The 20606-nt window shown below is 45.1% G+C and overlaps 1 protein-coding gene across 1 annotated transcript in view; it reads right to left on the bottom strand.

The window, feature by feature from the left end:
* Positions 1-20606, bottom strand: part of AS3MT (arsenite methyltransferase) — an 88142-nt gene that overhangs the window by 14508 nt on the left and 53028 nt on the right. Inside the window, exons 11-12 of the mRNA XM_075348607.1 lie at positions 16962-17043; positions 5809-5943 (exon numbers count right to left, since the gene is read on the bottom strand). Coding sequence (XP_075204722.1) covers positions 5809-5943; positions 16962-17043 — 217 coding nt within the window. The remainder of the gene's footprint in view (positions 1-5808; positions 5944-16961; positions 17044-20606) is intronic.

Below are 20606 nucleotides of genomic sequence, written 5' to 3'. Positions count from 1 at the left end.
CTATTATGTAATGTCTCAAGGTTACAGATGGCTTTCTGCATTGAAAACTCCATTTTTCCTTGCTCCTTACGTAAGTCATTCAGATAACACATCAAGGTCTCCGGCTGGAGTGTGGGCTGCTGCAAGATACCACATGGGAGTGAACTAAACAGTATCGCCTAATCCAAAAAAAAATATAACCCATTGTTTGAAGACAGTCATTTCCACAAGATCATTCTAAAACAGCAAAATCTGAAGTAAACCGCAAGATGTGCACCAATTAAAATCAATGAAAAGTAGTCTAAAGACGTTAAAGATGGCTGAAGACACCAATAATGCTGGGATCAGGCAAGCATTCAGTATCAGTTTATAAAGATGGAAAGATGTTGCTTTAAGGGGAACCAACCAGCAGGATTTTCATATATAAAGTAAAGTCACTGTGTACCGCCCTGGTGTTGGTCGGGTCGCTCGGATCTGGGATCGTGGTGGCTCGAGGAGCCCGGATTCAGGTTGGCGGACACTTTGATCCGAAAAAGGGGGTATTTACAGGGGAGAAGTTTGTGACGCCACCTGTGGGTTGCGGTAATGGGAGTACCGCCACTGCTGTAGGGAGTACCAGGGCAGATGGAGTTAAGCAGCCTGATGTTAGTCCCTCCACAGGTAGGGAAGGCCCCTGGCTCAGGGGTGTTGGTGGTTACTTGAGAGTGCAGGGTGCAGGGATCAGGGTACTCACTGCTGCAGTCGTGGTGCTGGATGAGGTTTAAAAAGTAGACACACACACTGAAGGTAAACTAAAGTCTCTGTGTATCACAGTGACTGCGGTGAGCCCGTCCAGGTAGCCGCTCCCACCGGTGTCACTTGGTAGTCTGGAGCCTACCTCCATGCACAATTTAGTTCTCTGTTTGTGGCCCCGTGGCTTGAAGCTGTTAGGGCTCCGCTCACTATGTGTAGTGTAGCTGTGCTCTTGAGGGCTGGCACTTGGGACTTCACTGGGCTGCTTTTTGGCCAGAAAACCCTGTCCCCCGCGTTGTGCGGATGCCCCCAATCTCGGAGCTCTGTAAGAAAGTCTCTGAAGGTCTCCTTCCTCTGCAGGTTAAGTGCCAGGACGTTGAATCGGCTCTTGACCTAAGGTCCTGTACCCCGTCGTGCACGGTACCGGTCAGTTCTTTTGGGCTTGCTGGTGCTGACAGTCCTTCTAGACTATGTCCGTCGCACCCTTTTCCAAGGTCACTGCTACCGGTCCCCGACTCCTCTGGTCCTGGACTACCGTCTGCGACCCAACCTCGGTCTAGCTTCCCGGGAGCTAACACTCCAGCTCCTCACTCTGAGGGCTCTCACTACTCTACTCTCTTCCTCCTTCCCACCAGTCTGCCTGACTCCTAGGTGGGTGGCCCTATTCCAGCTGGACCAACCCACTGTTGTGTCTGACAGGTCATGATGTGAGGTGTTGATTGGGATTTGTAATGCTGATGGTAGTGACACCGATTTCTTAGGAACCTGGAACCATGGGGGGGTAGGTCCTGCACCCTGGGTAAGGATGCAGTATCCTGTGGCACCCTGATGTACTCATGGGCGCCACAATTGCAATACTGGCGCTAGGATGCTGTTTTATATGTGCAACTAAAGTTCCAGCAATGCACTGTTATTTGATTGACAGGTGCAAAAGGAAGGGAATATATGGGTTGAGTCTTGCAATCTATTCCTGCTCCATCTGTTTCCTGGCCTTCCTCCCAAAGTCGCGGGTCAAAGAATTAATTCCGGCACAGACAGACAGGGGCGGGAATAGATAGCAAGACCTGACCTACATATTCCCATCCTGTTGCACCTGTCAATCAAATAGCAGTGCATTGCTGTAACTTTACTTACATATATTTCTGAAATAAAACATCCAATCTCTGAACAAAAGCTATGTTTACATTCAGCATCCTAGCAAGCACCAGTACAGAACTGGCTTTACTTTATACTAGCTGTATTACCCGGCGTTGCCCGGGATAGTAACTGTCTCTCTGTCTCTCTCCCAGTCTCTGTCTGTGTGTCGCTGTCTGTCTGTCTCGCTGTCTGTCTCTTTCCTTGTCTGTCTGTTTCTATCTCTCTGTCTGTATTTGCATCAGTCTATCTGTCTCAGTCTCTGTTTCTCTCTGTCTCTCTCTCTCTCTCTCTCTTTTTGCCCGGCTGTCTCTTTGCCCGGCTGTCTGTTTCTAGGTCTGTCTCTTTCCAGGGCTGTCTCTTTCCAGGGATGTCTCTTTGCCCGTCTGTCTCTGGGCATTTGTCTATTTGGCCCAGCTGTCTTTTTGCCCAGCTGTCTCTTACCCCGTCTGTCTCTTACCCCGGCTGTCTCTTTCCCCGGCTGTCTCTTTCCAGGGCTGTCTCTTTGCCAGTTTGTCTCTTTGCCCATCTGTATCTGTCTGTGTCTCTGTCTGTCTTTTTCTGTCTCTCTCTATCCATTTCTCCACCGACATCATATAACCTCACGCATAAGCTTCAACTAACAGTTTATTTTGTTCCTATAGCAACGACTGACAGTTGCTATTAATAACCTATAGCTCTCACCTCCATTCAGTTTAGTGGTGGCAGGATTTTAGAGACTAACTGTAAAGCACGGGGTTAAATTTTTCTGTGAAAGCATAGTCTACGACGCTCCCTGGGTCATATGCGGCGTCTGTGCAAAATTTCGTGATTGTAAATGCGACGGTGCAAATTCCTTTAGTGGACATACATACATACATACATACATACATACATACATACATTGAGCTTTATATATTAGATATGAAAATCCTGCTGGTGGTTCCCTTTAAGAACATGTTCCACTTTTGCAGCCTGTACCTAATGCTATATGGAGGTTTTTGAATAATCTATGTAGTAAGAAGATTTAATAAGCCATACAATAGCTTAGGATGCACAAAATTAGAAAACAGTGGATGATTCCTTCCTCAAATAATGCCACTCATGTGAATGGGTTGGGTCTGGTGTGGCAGCTCAACACACAAGAAGAATGCATAAGAATTAAGATAAAGGCAGACAAAAGTATCCAATATAAGAAAATATATTCATTTACAAACAGTCCTTTATTATAAGCATTGGAACAGGTTACACAGAAAATTAATAACGCTTGAAAGTTCCAAAAGATGAACATTTCCTATTTGGCCTGGTAGGATACTTCTCCCCAGACATGTTAATTATGAAAAAACACAACTTAATTAGAATATAATCATGCAATTCTCTAAAGATTAATTGTTAATGTATGATGTACAGAGCAGATTGTCCACATAGTTGCAGCCCCTGAGGAAGCCACAATTCAAAGCGGCGATACACGTGGGGATATTCTTCCCTCCTTTAATCTGTGAGCCTTTCCCAAACAATTGCTTTATGTTATTTATTTGTTCTTTTTGTTATAAGAATTTAATTTGGTGTCCCTAGATTCCAGACTATTATTTGTGGAGTAGTGACATTATTGAGTGTATGTCTAGTTGTTTGCTATTGAGGATTCCCCACCGACTATTCACATCGCTTGGTTCACATGAGTGTGTGCAAAATTGTTTAGTTTACATCCAGGAAAGAAAAATAACAATCTGTCATCTGTATTGTAATCTGTGTCCATTTTTTTTCGGCGACATGGCATCCTTGTTTTACAAGAACAGTTAAATATACAATGAAGGCCAGATAACATTGCCGATATTTATAACTGTAATAGATCTGTAAAAAAGTATGATATTTGAATGGTAGCCCATATGTGATCTATTTTGCATCCATATGCATCCATTGACTTATGGGCAAGTCTCATCTGGAAAATAAATTAAAGTACAAATCCAGTGGTTTTTTTCTTATTGCACCACTGGAGTTGTGCTTTTAATGCAGGTCTCCTGCCCCATCTTATATTCACTTTCTGGCAACTTCATCTTCTATTTCCGCCGCACTCACTGGTTTCCAGCAATTTGTGTCCTGCTGGAAGCTCCAGTGTTTCATTGAGCGTGCCGGAGATCACAACTCAATACAAGTCTATGAGAACCTCTTTCTGGCTCTCATAGACTTGCATTGGGAACTTGTGACGTAACCTCTGAATTTCGGCCAGTCAAATGTAACAGTCATAAGATGGCACCGTGGGACCTAAGTAGCGGCCATATAAGGTGAAGACCCAGGAAAGTAAGTATATGACAGGGGGCTTTTTAAAGCGTCACTTCAGCGCTGTAGAATAAAACATTGCAGTGGTGCTTTAAAGTAATGCATGTTGCGATTTTTATCTTCAGACCATAAGTTGATGAACTTGCATTGGTCAGTGTGTGTATATATATATATATATATATTATATATTATATATATATATATATATATATATATATAAAACGTGCCCACGGGGTCCTCGGTGTCAATAAAGATGGAGAGATGGAGGGGTTATTTACAGGGGAGATTTTGTGACGTACCCTGTGGAATGCGGCCAAGTTAGGGGCCGCCTCTGCGTGAGGTGTCCTCTGGGGCAGATGACGGCGCAGCTCGGTTGGTAAAGGTCTCCACAGGCAGAGCTCAGGCCCCAGGGATGTTGGGAGTAGTAGTCCCCTGCTGCTGTGCAGACAAGGAGAGGCTAGGACGCGGGAAGGATTAGACGACACAGAGGTTGCAGTCAAAGTTCTTTACTCACTGAGATGTCACCGTCTTTGGACTGAGGAGACTCGCCATCATGGGCTCCAGCCGATCCTGGATAGTTCAAAGGTCAGAGCCAGTGCTTCCCTCTGTGAGTCCTTTCTACTTCCTCTGTGTTGTGTGGGCCCCCGCGGCATGAAGTTACGCTAGGACCCTCTGCCTTGTATTGGCTCCGGTTCTTGCCCGTATGGCTGGCAGCACAAGTACTTTACTGGTGCCGCTCTTTGGTCATGGCTCCTGGCTCTAGTATGCTGCTGTGCCCCGGGCACTTTGTGTGGGCCAGGAGACTTGCAATCTCCTAACCTGTGGATTCTGCTGGTGGTATTTGCAGTATCCACCCATCCTAGGGCTCTGCGCTCAGTCCTAAAGGAGCTATGGCGCAGCTCTCTCCTCAGGGACAGTCTTCTCTCCACCCCTCACTTGTCCATCTCCCGTCTGTTTTCCGACTGTCTGTGTGTGTTGCCTTGCTCTCCTTTCTCTAGATCCACCCCCCTGGGCAGCTGAACTAGTGGGCAGGAGGTCCACTACTTTGTGATGGCCAGCCCAAGAACTCTACCCTAACCCAGTCCCAATGGGAGGGCAACTGACTGTGTGTTTTGTAGATTGTGGTGGTTACTGGCAATGACCTCTTCGGTACCCGGGATGAATACTGCACCTCTGCCTGAGGCGCAGTACCCTGTGGCAACTGAAGCCTCAGGTGCGCCACATATACACAGTATATTATATTTATATATATATATATATATATATATATATACACACACACACACACACTGCATATATATGGTTAGGTATAATATGTACAGTATAGAATTGGAAGGTAGGGTTTCAACATATATATGTAGTTTGGGCCTGTAGTTACATTTTTTGCTTTTAGGTGTTTTATGTAACGTGTCTAAATGTTTATAATAATGGACTTTTTGTAAAGGAATATTTTTTTCATATTTGTATACTTTTGTGTGCCTATATATTCACCCTTATACTTCTTTTTGTTCATTGGCACAGTAGATTTGAGGGATGAATGCACTAAAGTTTGGTTATTGTTTGTGTTGTAAGAGTCGTATTGCAGCTCGGGTCCATTGACATGAATTTTACTAAACTGCAAATAACAACTGCTAGAAGATGGTGCACTGTTTTTGTAAAAAGAAGTTTTCTTATTTTTATGGCAAAGGGTATAAGCTGAAAACCTACCACCAATAATGTCCTCTAATTCTTTATTATTAACAGTGATAGACCTGGAGGTGACGAGACGTGGTGGGCTAAATCCAATCTCCTCAGCAATCAGATGAAGGTCCTTCCACGAAAGGGCTCCACTAATACATTCTCCTGAAGAGAAAAACAAAAGATTATATAGCTGGAACTGGTTTATCACACCGGCTAAATAAAAGCACTGTACTGTAGAATAGAAGGTTTGATAGTTTATCAAACCAAAATCCACTGTTCCATACATGTGCTTAGTGTTCTCCTGGTCTTGGCAGAAGACTCATTAAGTCAGGAGACATTTGAACTAGCGACTAGTGATAGGAGAACCCAAACTATAAAGTTCGAGGTCCGTGCACAGACCCTGAATACGAACTTGGGGAAGTCAATGTTACCGTTTGGGTTTGGCCACCCAGATAAAAGTTTAAAAAAGTTTAAAGGAATCAAAATAGAGATTAAAACAGCAGCACTATACTTACCAAGACTCCCGCGCAGCTGTCACACTGCTTCCAGGTTCGCTCTTTAGCACTCATGCATACTTACTGCTTTCCCCGCCCACCCTTTGTGACAGCATCTTTGATTGATTACATTCAGACTGCTGGGGTATCGGCGTCTGTGATTGGTTGTGCAGTGTAAAAATAAATAACTTTAAAAAAAATGGCATAGGTCTGCTTTATCTGTACTGGGTATCAATCTACAAACAGCTACAGGCTGCAGCCCTCAGCTGTGTGTGTTATCTTGGCTGTGCATCAAAATACAAGGGACCCTATGGGGCTTTTTTTTTTTACTTTACTTTTATTTAAATAAATAATTTAAAAAAACCAGGTGGGGTCCTCCCAATTTTGATACCCAGCCAAAATAAGGTGGACAGCTAGGGGCTGGTACTCTCAGGATGGGGAAGCCTATGGTTATTGGGGTCCCCAGCCTAAAATAGCAGCCTGCAGCCAGTCTTGTAATTGTCGCATCCATTAGATGCACCAATGATGGTCTTTTACCATGCTCATTCCAATTGCCCTGGAGCAGTAGAAATAAAGATAATATAAGGGGTTAAAGACAGCTGTAATTTGTCAAAAAAAAATCACAGCTGCCTTCAAGCCTGAGGTTAGTAATGCAGAGGGGTTTATGAGACCCCCATTACTAACCCTGTAAGTGTAAAGAAATAAACAGACAAAAATACTTTATTTTAATTTAAAAAACCCACCCTCTTTTCCCAATTTATTAACCCTCAAAACACCCTGCAGGTCCGACGTAACCATATGTGCTTTTGATACTTTTTTGCCAGGAGATGCAGATTTCGTGCAGAAATTACTGCACCCAAATACTCAATGTGCACACATTGCCTAATCCAGTAATCCAGCATGGAGTTCAATTACTTCACTTGAGATGAGGTCAATGAGTTCACCTTAGGTCAGTTCACCTGAGGTTACAGCTGGGGTACTATGGGAACCTTCACCGCTCACAGTTGCAGCTCAGTCAGTGTGTCTCGGAGGCCGCAATGAGTGGTCACATTTTATAAAGTACCACACACTGTGACCTCAGGATGTAACAGAGCTGGGATCACCATGGAATGTAACGTCTGTGGATTACGTCGACCCTTCAGGGTGTTTTGGGACTTAATAAATTAGAGAAAGAGGGTGTTTTCTTTAAATAAAGGATGTTTCTGTGTATTTTGTGTTTATTTCTTTTTACCTACACGATTAGTAATGGAGGTGAAGTGTAAGAGGAATCAAGGCCTAAAAGCAGTAACCAGAGCTAGTTCAGATCGCTGCTGTTTAACCACATAAATGCCAATGTCGATCTGACAGCAGAATTTAAGTGCAGTGATCAGTGATAAACTACTGACAACGTCTCCAAATTTCCAAGGAAAACATTTTGTATTTATTTTCTGAAAATTAAAAGTGGTCAAAATAACAAAAAAATGCATTGCTTTCAGACACCTCAAATAATGCAAAGAAAACAAGTTCATAATCATTTAGAAACAACAATACTAATGTTTTAACTCAGGAAGATTCAGAAATCAATATTTTGTGGAATAACCATGATTTTTAATCACAGCTTTCATGCGTCTTGGCATGCTTTCCACCAGTCTTTCACACTGCTTTTGGGTGACCTTATGCTATTCCTGGTGCAAAAATGTAAGCAGTTCTTCTTTGCTTGATGGCTTGTGACTATCCATCTTCCTCTTGATTAAATTCCAGAGGTTTTCAATGGGGTTCAGGTCTGGAGATTGGGCTGGCCGGGACAGGGTTTTGATTTGGTGGTCCTTCATCCACACATTGATTGACCTAGCTGTGTGGCATGGCGTATTGTCAAGCTGGAAAAACCAGACTTCAGAGTTGGGGAACATTGCCTGAGCAGAAGGAAGCAATTATTTTTCCAGGACAACATTGTATGCGGCTTGATTCATACGTCCTTAGCAAAGATGTTTGTTAAATTTTCTTTACCTAATTTTCAGGTTTGCCTAACACCTGGTCGTCTAGAGGTTAGACAGAGATGTGGAGAGGCGTACAAGCCACAATGTCTTGCACCCACTGTGAAATTTGGTGGAGGATCGGTGATGTTCTGGGGATGCTTCAGCAAGGCTGGAGTTGGGCAGATTAAACTTTGCAAAGGGCATATGAATCAAGCCGCATACAATGTTATCCTGGAAAAAAGTTGCTTCCTTCTGCTCAGGCAATGTTCTCCAACTCTGAGGACTGGTTTTACCATCAGGACAATGTGCCATGCCACACAGCTAGGTCAATTAATGTGTGGATGAAGGACCGCCACATCAAAAAACCCTGTCATGGCCAGCCCAATCTCCAGACCTGAGCACCATTAAAAACCTCTGGAATGTAATCAATAATCAAGAGGAAAATGGATAGCCACAATCCATCAAACAAAGAAGAACTACTTACATTTTTGCACCAGGAGTGGCATAAGGTCACCCAAAAGCATTGTGAAAGACTGGTGGAAAGCATGTCAAGATGAATGAAAGCGGTGATTAAAAATCATGGTTATTCCATAAAATATTGATTTCTGAACTCTTCCTGAGTTAAAACATTAGTATTGTTGTTTCTAAGTGATTATGAACTTGTTTTCTTTGCATTATTTTTTTTTTTTAAACTCGTTTTATTGAAGGTTAAGTATGGCATTACATCAAAAATCAAGTCAACAATTTGTACAGTTAGAATATGGGTAAATATTGGTCAAAATCCAGAGTGATAATACATCAATAATCAAGTCAACATCCTGTACTCTTAGGATAACATTGAAACAGGAGATACCTAAGATGTGTCTGCTCACAAGCTATATCTAACATGGGGTAAAAAAAACAAAAACTCATATTGACAAGGAATATGCAAACTAGGTGTCGGGGACCTCGTCACACTGCTGATATATAACCTTATGATCTATAGATTTCCCCTTCCGTATCACTGATATGATAACAAATTGTTACTGCGACATCAGTGTCTGTAGGTTATTAGCCAGGGAACCGGGTGAGCCCCCAGTCAAGGGCGAACCCAACCATCTGCCCCATATTTTGTCAAATTTATTTAAAGAACATCTCGTCTTGAATACAAATTGTTCTAGCGGGATTATAGTATTTACCAGTGCAATCCAAGAGGCCCTAGATGGGGGATGAGCACTCATCCAATTTAGTATAATGCCCTTCCGGGCCAGAAACAGGACCTTTTTTAATAATAAATTCTCATCTTGGGACCAAGAGTGTACGTCTACAACCCCAAATAGGCACAGAGTCGGGCTCATAGGGACCGGTTTTTCAAGTATGGAGGAAAGAACCGCTGTAACCTCACCCCAATAAGAGTGAATGATCCGACATTCCCATATCATGTGCCAGAAATCTGCACCGTCTCTCCCATACCTCGGACAACTCTCCCCCACTGTGTTGTTCATCTTTTTCAGTCTCTGGGGAGTGATATAACTCTGGTGTATTATGTATAATTGGATCAGCCTGTTATTAATTGCAGGAGAGACTAAAGTGTGGGATTCGACGATGTCGTCCCAAACTACGTCATGTATTTCAGGAATCCTGGCTCTCCACGTATCCTGGACAGAAAGGGGGTTATTCATGGCTTTGGCCCGAATGAGAGAGGAGTACAGTTTGGAGATAAGACCGCCAGAGCCTTGTGATCTAATAATTCCAATGATTGGGAAGGAAGAGAATCTAACCCCACGACTAGAGAACTGAGCCCGAAAGGCGTGTCTGATCTGGAGGTACTGAAACCCATGGGATTCCGGCAATTCGAATGCCGCTCGCAGCTGCGCAAAAGGACGAAGTTCACCATTACGGTCAATTGAGCTCAGGGAGACTATTCCGCGATTCCTCCATTCACCAAAGCCCGGGGCAACCCACAAAAGAGTGGAAGGTCCAGGTTACCCCATAAGGGGGTCTCAATTGGTACATCATGGAATCCGAATATGGCTTTAGCCTCTTTCCATATCCTGGCCCCCAGTTTGTGTATCAGGAGGATACGGCCCTCAGGGGCTCTCTTGTAATCTGTCAACAGGGGCCATAGGAGATCCACACCCGTGAACTCTGCCAAGAATCCCTCCAGAGAACCCATCACCCCAGGTAGTGTCCATTGACCCAGATATTTCAGTTGCCTGGCCAGGTAGTATATATAAAGATCATGAAGGGCCATACCCCCCAGGTCTGTGGGCCTCTGTAATTTGCCCAATTGGACTTTCGATCTGGAAGCGCCCCAGACAAAGGTAATCATTAAGGAGTCCAGGGTCCGAAAGAAGGAGCGGGGGATCTGCACGAATACATGCTGGGTAATGTAGAGACACTTTGATTGTACTATCATTTTGAGAAGGTTAATCCTTCCCGCCACTGAAAGCGGGAGCTGGCAATATTTCTCGCTATCATCTCCAAAGGGCTTCTTGTCAGTATAATCCCCAGGTATTTAAAGTGATCAACCACCGGGATCCTACATATGTAAGTGTTCGCCGTTTCCTCTCTGTCCCGGGACAAAAGGAGGAGGTTCGACTTTGACCAGTTTATTGCCAGGCCCGAGAACTCCCCGAATCGGTCAATAAGCTCCACAGCCCTAGGGATGGAGGAATCCGGACTAGATGCAAACAATAACAAGTCGTCTGCGTACAGAGACAGGCGTTCATCTCCCTTTCGGTGCTTCACTCCTTGATAAATTGGATCCGCCCGAATGCGCACCTCCAACGGCTCCATGGCCAGGGCAAACAGGAGAGGGGATAGGGGGCATCCCTGTCTGGTTCCCCTCCCCAGGGAAAAAGTTTCCGACACCCCGCCACCCACCTGGATATTAGCAGACGGTGCTTTATATATTATCTCAATCCATCTGATGAATTAGTTGCCGAAACCAAATGCCCGCAGCACCTCCAGCAGATATGGCCACTCTATAGAATCAAAGGCCTTGGCCGCATCCAGTGAGACCAAAGCCCAATCTTCCTCTAACTTGGCACCCATCTGTAAGATCACCTGCGCCCTCAGATTATCTGAGGTGCTCCTACCCGGAATGAATCCAGACTGGTCTTCATGTATTATGGAGGGGATCACTTTAAGTCAAGTCTAGTTGCTAATATTTTGGTAATAATTTTATAGTCAGAGTTCAACAAAGAGATCAGTCTGTACGAGCCGCAATCCAATGGGTCCTTGTCTGGTTTTAATAGCAGAACGATGGTAGCCTCGTTTCCAAGAGGGCTGGAGCAAGCCCCCCTGATATTTGCTAAATATTTCAATCGGGAGTCCGTCAGGACCAGACGCCCTACCTTTATTAAGTGCCCCCATCGCTTCCACCATCTCCTCCATACGAATGGGCTCATCCAAGGCCGATCTCTGAGCCGAAGTCAGTCTGGGAAACTCCAGATCTCGCAGGTAATCAGCAATCTCCTCCCTCGACATGGTTAATCTGGATTCGTATAGGTTCCTATAAAATTCCAAGAACACTTCCAAAATATCATTGACGGAAGTTACTGGTTCGCCACTAGGGGCTCTAATCTTAAGGACCGCAGGTGAGCTATTGGACTGGTGCACCAAGAACACTAGGAGACTACTAGATTGGTTCCCCTGCTCGAAATACCTCTGGTTCGTGAAGAAGACATGTCTCTTAGCCTTATCCTGTAAGTATAAAAGATATTTCCTACCAGCTTGTAACCATTGACGGGTCCGAAGTAAATCTATGTTCTAACGTTCTATTTTGAGTGGCCAATTTCTCCTCCTCTCTGGCTGCCTGTTTCTTAATATATGAGATGGAGGAGTGACAGCATCCCCTCAAATACACTTTAAGTGCGTCCCAATAGGCCGAGTGATTTTCATCTATGGAGTTCGTCTCAGTATATGCCATAATTTGGTCTGGAATCCTATCATTGGTACCGAAAAGTGAAAGCCACCAAGGATTAATTTTCCGTGACAATCTGTGTGATTTACATCCCTCCCATTTAATGCTAACAAGTACTGGGGAGTGGTCCGATACTGATCTGGGCTGGTGGCATACCATTTGTATATGAGCAAAGACTCTCTCATTCCCACAAATGTAATCAATCCTAGATAAAGAGTTTTTTCCCGGAGTATAACAGGTGTATTCTCTCAATACTGGATTATGGAACCGCCACATGTCACGCCATCCCACCTCCTGTGGTAATGCGCTCAGTCTAGTTTGTATCGTAGGAGAGATTGAGATCTGTCGGGTGCTGAATCTATCCAGTCCTGGGTTATTGATCAAGTTAAAGTCCCCCATGCAGAGCACCAAAGCTTGTGGGAATTGCGAGGCAAACTTAGCCGCCTCATACAGTATCGAAATTCCCATCGCAGGGGGGATGTATATGGCTAGAATCACTATCATTACCCCGTCAATGTGAGCTTGAATAAATACATATCTCCCATCAGCATCCTTTATAATCCTACCCGGGTCCCAACGCAATGTTTTGTGGATTTGCACAGATACTCCCCTAGAATATGAGGAATGAACAGAGTGGGACGACCATTGAACCCAAGGCTGCTGGAGCACTCTAGTGGTCTCTAACAATAAGTGAGTCTCTTGTAAACATACGATCTGAGCTTTGGATCTTTTGATATGTGCAAATACTGCCGCCCTTTTCCTGGCTGTGCCCAGTCCGCTAACATTCCCTGTCATCAAGTTTAAAACCATTGAAAGATATCACTTGCTAGACTAAATGAAGTATGTCAAGAACTTAACCTACAGTAGAACTTGGGTGAACGTACCCTTAAATGTGAACAATCGGCAGCACTTACGCCGCCGACAAGAACTGGTCCAATAGTGTGACCAGGAGACATTTTCCCTAGCAACGACTAGGGTGAACCAACGTGGCTAGATGATATACTTGGTACGGGGGTGTCCTCAAACAAGGACTTGAGCGGCTCCTGCAGCTTAAATTTGTCAATTACCCAGCTATATAACCTATAACACACATAAATAAGGGAGAGAATAGGGGGATAGGGAGATAGGAGGTAGAGGGGAGAGAGAGGGAGAGAGAGGAGAAGAAGAAGAAGAGAAGAGAGAAAGAAAAGAAAAAAAAAAAGGGGGGGGAAGTAAGGGAGGACAAGGATCAGGGGGTTGAGTAAGAAAAAGGGGGGGAAGGAATGAGAGTGTAAAACCAGAGGGATAATTGCAAGTAGCCTTAGGTTATGAGATACTATAATACGTGGTAGCCTAAAAGACTTCATAAAGCTCTACAATAGAGACCAACATTGTGAACTTAGATGTGTTGTAGAATAGTGCGATCCCAAAATGGAGTCCCATACCGGACCGAGAAATACAGGATAACATGAGTCCGCTTGAAGGTGCCTTTGGTGACGCAGCAACGATCCGGCCCAGGTCCCGTCGGACCTCACCTCAGACCGGGCCCCACAAGCGACGCAACTGCGACCGAAGTGGCGGTAATCCGGGACTTTGGGACTCAAACTGAACTCATCAATGATCGCAGGCCATGTCACATACGAGAACGCAGTCCCGGCTCGCCTCCAGTCATCCAGACGCGGAAGGGAGGCCAGACAACTGGCTCAGTGGAGGACCCACATTGGACACATCTGGTGGCCCATAAGCGTCCGGAGGGTCGCAATCACAACAGTGCATCTTCACATAATCACCAGCGTATCAGCAATTTGAAGCCAGGAGATTGGGGCGCGGGCGCAACAGCGACTCCTCTCCACTCACAAATCAGGAGAAAGGGAGGAAAAGGAGAAAGAAATATTTCGCGCCTTCAATAGCGGGGGACGTAGGATTCCGGCAGTGGAAGAACAAAAATCGATCGCAACAGCGATTTCAAACACAGCGCCCCAGAAACTGGAATCGCTCCCCTGTTTTCACTCCGGAAGAGAAAAGGGGAGGCGGGTCGAAACCGCGATGTAAACACAACAACGATCATCAGGGTGTCGCCCAAATCGGCAACACATCAGCGCTTCCTCTTCAGCGAGTTGATCCAATCATCCGCTTCCGCAGGAGAGGTGAAGAAAAGGGAGCGCTCCTGATGAACCACTCAGACGAGCTGGGAAGATCATGGAGTAGGCAATCTGGTGTTCTCTAAGGCGTCTTTTCACTTGGATGAAGGATGCCCTTGTTTTCTGGAGAGACGCAGAGAAGTCAGGGAAGATCAATATGGAGGAGTTATTATGTGAGATCGGGGCCTTGCGTCTCGCCGCACTTAGGATCGCATCTCTGTCCCTGCTGCTCAATAGTCGGGCCAAGAGGGGTCTGGGCTGCGCTCCCGAGAGAGGAGGCCTGGCCAGCACCCGATGGGCTCTTTCTATGGCAAAAGCCGCAGACAACGTCGCATCAGGGAAGGTTTAGGAGAGCCATGTTTCCATAAACTTACATGGGTCACTCCCTTCTGTTCTCTCCGGCATCCCTAGGATTCTTAAGTTGTTGCGACGCAGACGGTTCTCTAGATCATCAGCCCTCTGTGCCCAGTTGTTTGCCGCACTTTGCAAGGAGGATAGTCTGCCCGGCGTCGCTCTTGCGTCGTCCTCTAGCGTGGAGATCCTCTGTTCCGTCTCCTTTACCCGCTCTCTTAGGTTTTGCAAGTCCAGCCTGAGGAGACCCACATCGATCTTAACCTCCTCGATTTTTCCAGTCAGCGACACTTTCGAATCCTGGATCGCTGCAAGTAATTGCGTAGTGACTTGCTGCAAGGTCGTCTCCTGCGATCCCTCAGATCCGGCCTCCATGTCCTCCCCCTCGCTGGCTTTCCGCTCTGCTTGTTTGCCGGCGCCATCTTGCTGGGAGACCCGGGCAAATTTCTTCAGCTTCTCGGCCGCCGCAGCGCTACGACCTCTACTCATATTAACGATCAGGATTATCACCGCACCACAGGTAATCCGGAGGTGTATTTAGGCACCAATGTCGGCAGGATTAATGTAATAAATCAGCGTTGGATAGCGGAGCTGCTCTCAAGTGCAACCGCTCATGCTGCCCGCTGGCCACGCCCCCCTTCTTTGCATTATTTGAGGCTGAAAGTGTCGCGGGCGGAGGAGGGGACGCCGCGCTCTCCCACTGCTCGGGTCCGGCTGCCGCTGCGGCTGCTGCGGCCTGCTGCTGCTGCTCGGTGGCTCAAGCGATGGGCCGGATCCCGGGGACTCGAGCGGTGCTCCTCGCCCGTGAGTGAAAGGGGATTGGTTTTTGGGATAGTTTATTGTCCGTGACGCCACCCACGGTTGTGGTGATTTGTTGACACCACTGCTGCTCTGTATGGGGATTCCGGGAGTGATGGTATGGAGCAGCTATATGTTAGTCCTCCCCTCCGTGGGTAGGGGGTAGTTGTCCAGGGGCCCAGTGATGAGGTGGGTGATGCAGGGCTTGGTGGGGTGCAGGGACGCGGGGGCAGCGCTGTGCCTTGCGGCACAGTGGTACTCACTCAGCCTGAGACGATGACACAGTTCTCGGTAAAACACACGGCTGGAAAGACGGTTCCCACAGACGGCTGCACTTGCTTTCCCCAGTAGTTGACGGTGACGGTCCCTTTTTCCTGCACCTAAGATGATGATGGTTGCGATGGGTTCCCACCGGTAACCCGCTCCCTGGCTTGGATATGGGCCGGAGGAGCCCTACTTTGCCCGCAGGCGCTGGCCCTGAGAAACTGGTGCCCTGGCGGTGGCGGTGTTTCTCTGTAACGGTTGGACTGTTGCCTTCAATCGGGACTTGCTTGTTGGGAGACCCAGAGGTCCCCTTCACTAACGGATTTGGCAAATTCACGGCGACTCCTAGCCTTGCCGGGATCCGAAAGGCCCCTGCCACTGGTGCTGACTGTTCTTCGTATACCGCTCCGGTACCGCCGGGCCACCACCCGTCCGCGGTCCTTCCAGTAACCTCCAAACAGTCACCCCTGCAGACAGTCGCCGCCGTCTGCTGACCTTGCTGTCTCTCAGTCCGGGGCACACACCCGGACCAGCTTCAGGCTTGTTTAACTGTTCCTTTTTCTGTCACCACTCTCACTTAGCTCCTCTACCACTTCCTTCTACTTCCTCCTCCTAAACTGCACAGCCTGGTTCTCCCGCCTCCAGGGCTGTGAACTCCTCGGTGGGCGGAGCCAACCGCCTGGCCCACCCCCTGGTGTGGACATCAGCCCCTGGAGGAAGGCAACAAGGATTTTAGGTTAGCCTTGGTGTTCCTAACTGGGGTGTAGGGTGTGGTGGTGTTGTGACCTGTGACCCCTGGCTTGCCCAGGGCGTCACAAAAGCAATGCATTTTTTTGTTATTTTGACCATTTCTATTTTTCAGAAAATAAATACAAAATTTTTTGCTTGTTAATTCGGAGACGTGTTGTCAGTAGTTTATAGAATAAAAGAACAAATTTACATTTTACTGAAAAATATACCTATAGAGAGAAAAATCAGAAAAACTGAAAATTTGGAAGTGGTATCTTAATTTTTGCTAGAGCTGTATAACACATAAAAAAAAAATAAACAACTTTGATATCGCCATAATCACACTGACCAAAAGAATTGTGTTGCCTGATCATTTTTACAGCACAATAAATGTGGCAAAAACTTCATAATGTAAAAATAACAAATAATGGAAAAATAAAGTTATGGGCCTTGGCAGAAAAACAAAAAAAAGGATTGCGCTAAAATAAAAAGATCCTTTTGCCTATTTCATACACCTCCCCAATAAAGTGATTACTGAGCATTAACCTTCACCTAAACTTACCCCAAAGTACTTTGTTCTCCTTTAATTCATCAGGAACTGGCTTATTGGAATAAACATCACTAAAATAAATTTCTCCACCATCCTGTGAAACAAAATGTTCTCTATGAGCTTTGACATTGAGGATTCCAGATACCAGCCACACACAGAGATATCTCGCATGGATTATATAATCACTATCTTAAACTGAAAATGTCTTTTACTGAATTATAAGAATGAATTTGCCAATTAACTTTAGAGCCATAACTTTATTTTACTTTTTCGCTGACTTAGCCCATGAGGACTTGTTTTTTAGCATGATGACTTCTAGTTTTGATAGACAGCATTAATTTTAACTAGGGAAAAGGTACGATTACATTTTTAAATGTTTTTTAAAATTTTTTTTTATTTTTTATATATGTTTTTGCTTTACACTTTATTGTTTTATGTCTGCAATAACGGGATGCGATCATGTGTGAGAAGCACTGATCAAACAAAAAAAAAATGCTATACAGTGCTATGCAGAAGTTTGAGCACTACTGGTCAAAATTACTGTTAGGCTATGTGCCCACGGGGACAGTGTCCTGCGGTTATGTCCGCAGGAGATTCCGCAGGTGCTCCCAGAAAATCGCAGCACAACTTTTGTCTGTTTACATGCTGCGGTTTTATTGCAGAATGTCCTGCGGATATGGTGCGGTCATTCTGCATTGAGGATACAGTACCATGGCTTCGGCACAAGTGCTGCAGTGATCGGGGGAGTTCATACTCACCTCCATCATGCAGCAGCTCGCTTTCCGGCGGCCGGGTCACTCTGTCAGCGTCTACAGGAGAAGATGGGTGGGCCTGAACCTGGCTCCGGCTATCACTTGACCGGAGCTCGTGCAGGCCCCACCCACCTTCTCCTTCCTGCTCCTGGATCCACTGCGCTCCACCGGAAGAAAGTGACTCCGGTGTCTTCTCTCAAGGCAGGTAAGTATATGGGACCCTGCGGAGAAATCCGCAGGAATAATTGACATGCTGCAGATTTTTCCGCAGGGAAATACTGCATTAATTCCGCTATGGAACAAACCGCAGCATGGGCACAGCAGTCCCCAAATGCCATAGAAATGGCTGGGGACTCGCTGTGCTGCAGATTTTTGAAAAATCCGCGGAATTTCCGCAAAAAAATCGCGGCAAATTCCGCGCATTTTCCGCAGCGTGGGCACATAGCCTTATTGTGAACAGGTAATCAAGTTGAAAATGAAATGATCTCTAAAACGCATAAAGTTAAAGATGACACATTTCCTTTATATTTTAGGTAAGAACAAAAAAAAATATATTTTCATCTTTAACATTTTAAAAACTACAAAAATGAAAATGGGCCAATGCAAAAGTTTGAACACCCTTGGAGATTTGTGTAATCAGATAACTTTGACTATCATTTCAGACTTTAAGTAGCCTGTTAGGCTTGTGGCTTGTTCATTATCATAGTTAGGAAAGGGCAGGTGATGCAAATTTCGCAGCTTTATAAAAACCCAGCTTCCTCTAACCTTGTGCAAATAAAACAACAGCCATGGGTTTTTCAAAGCAGCTGCCTAGCACTCTGAACATCAAAATGGTGAAGGCCCACAAAGCAGAAGAAAGCTAGAAGAAAATAGCAAAGAGTTTTCAAGTTGCCCTTTCCTCAGTTCGAAAAGTAATTCAGAAATGGCACTTACAGAAACAGTGGAGGTCAGGATAAGGTCTGGAAAACCAAGCAAAATTTCTGTGAAAGCTGCTCGTAGGATTGCTAGAGTGGCAAATCAGAACCTTCACTTCACTGCAAAAGTCCTTCAGGAAGATTTAGCCGACTCTGGAGTTGTTGTACATTGTTCTACTGTTCAGAGACACCTACAGAAAAATGGCCTTCATGAAAGAGTCATCTGAAGAAAACCTCTCCTGCGTCATAACCATAAAATTTAGCATCAGAAGTATGCAAAATAACATCTAAACAAGACTGATGTATTTTGGAAACAATTCGTGTTAACTGATGAGGTTAAAATAGAACTCCTTGGCCACAATGATCAAACCAAATGTTTGGGAAAAAAAGGAGACAGAAAGTCATGACAAGAACATCTCGCCAACCATTAAGCATGGGGGTGGATTAATCATGCTTTGGGTTGTGTTCTATCCAATGGCACTGGGAACATTTCACAGGTAGAGGGAAGAATGGATTCAATTAAAGTTTAACAAATTCTTCAAGCAAACATAACACCATCTGTAAAAAAGTTGAAGTTGAAAAGAGGATGACTTCTACAAATGGATAAGGATCCTAAACACAATTCAAAATCCACATTAGCCTATGTCAAAAGGTACAAGCTGAAGGTTTTACAGTGGCCCTCACAGTCTCCTGATCTGAACATCATTGAAAATCTGTGGCTAGACCGCAAAACATCAGTGCATGTAAGAGGACCCAGGAATCTTACAGAACAAGATGACTTTTCCAAGGAAGAAAGCATGAAAAATCCCTCAAACAAGAATTGAAAGACTCTTGGCTGGCTACAAAAAAACATTTACAAGTTTTGATACTTGCCAAAGGGGGTGCTGCAGGGTACTAACCATGCAGGGTACTGAATATTTTACATTGGCCAACTTTATTTTTTGTTGTGAATTTAAATATATATATTATATATATTTTTTTTTTTTGTCTAAAATGCAGAGGATATGTGTTATCCTTAACTTTATGACTTTTACAGATAATTTCATCTTCCACTTGCTTAATTGTTCAGAATATCAGTAAACTTGACCAGGGGTTTTCAAACTTTTGCATGCCACTATATTTAGCACCAAAATCCATCCCCAGCCCCCATCCCTCGCTACAGTGCTTGGACAGTCTCTGTAATGATGTTCCAACCACCAATCAGCGGCTTCAGAGGTCAAGTCACTGGTGATCGTAACATAACTTCCAATTCAATGGAGACCATCAGAGCGGCAACAAAGGTTTAGCGGGAGGATTCTGGTATGGCTTCTTTTTTTATTTATCATGGTGGCTTTCCAGAATTAGTTTTAAAAAAACAAAACCTCCTTAAAGTCCCCTTCACATGTCCGTGCCTTAAACGCACATATGTGACAGTCTATGGTGCATGTCCTTATGTCCGACCGTGTGTCCTGTGTGTGTTCTCTGTGTGTTGTTCTTGTGCTATCCGTGTGACACCCAGATAGAACACGGACAGCATGAACTTGTATACTCGCCTGTCTCCAGCGCTGCTGTCACAGTTGCTTCTGTGCCTGTAGACAGTGTAGTGAATATTCATGAGGCATAATGAGCGGGCCCGGAATAAACAGCAGCGCCGGAGATAGGCAAGTATAAAAATCCATTTAATTTCAGTGAGGTGTCCTCTGGTACATGTCACACTGATGTCACATGAATCACATCAGTATGTAGTCCATGTGACATCTGTGCAGCAGGCCAAAAACGGACATGTCCCCATGTGAAGCACACGGACACACAGTCCGTGTCAAACCACGAACATGTGCACAGACCCATTGAATTTAATGGGTCTACATGTGTCTGTGTCTCCGGTACGTGTGTTAACAGATAGCACATGTACTGGAGACACAGATGTGTCAAGGGGGTCTAAGGTTGTGTGCGCACAGGGCGTTTTTGATGCTTTTTTTAATGAAAATTTGTTGCAGATTGTGGTATAAATC

This window comes from Anomaloglossus baeobatrachus, chromosome 5 (genome assembly GCF_048569485.1).
Source record: "Anomaloglossus baeobatrachus isolate aAnoBae1 chromosome 5, aAnoBae1.hap1, whole genome shotgun sequence".
NCBI classification, from domain to species: Eukaryota; Metazoa; Chordata; class Amphibia; order Anura; family Aromobatidae; genus Anomaloglossus; species Anomaloglossus baeobatrachus.
Note: the sequence above shows the minus strand (reverse complement) of the source record. Positions and strands in the feature narration are given on the sequence as shown.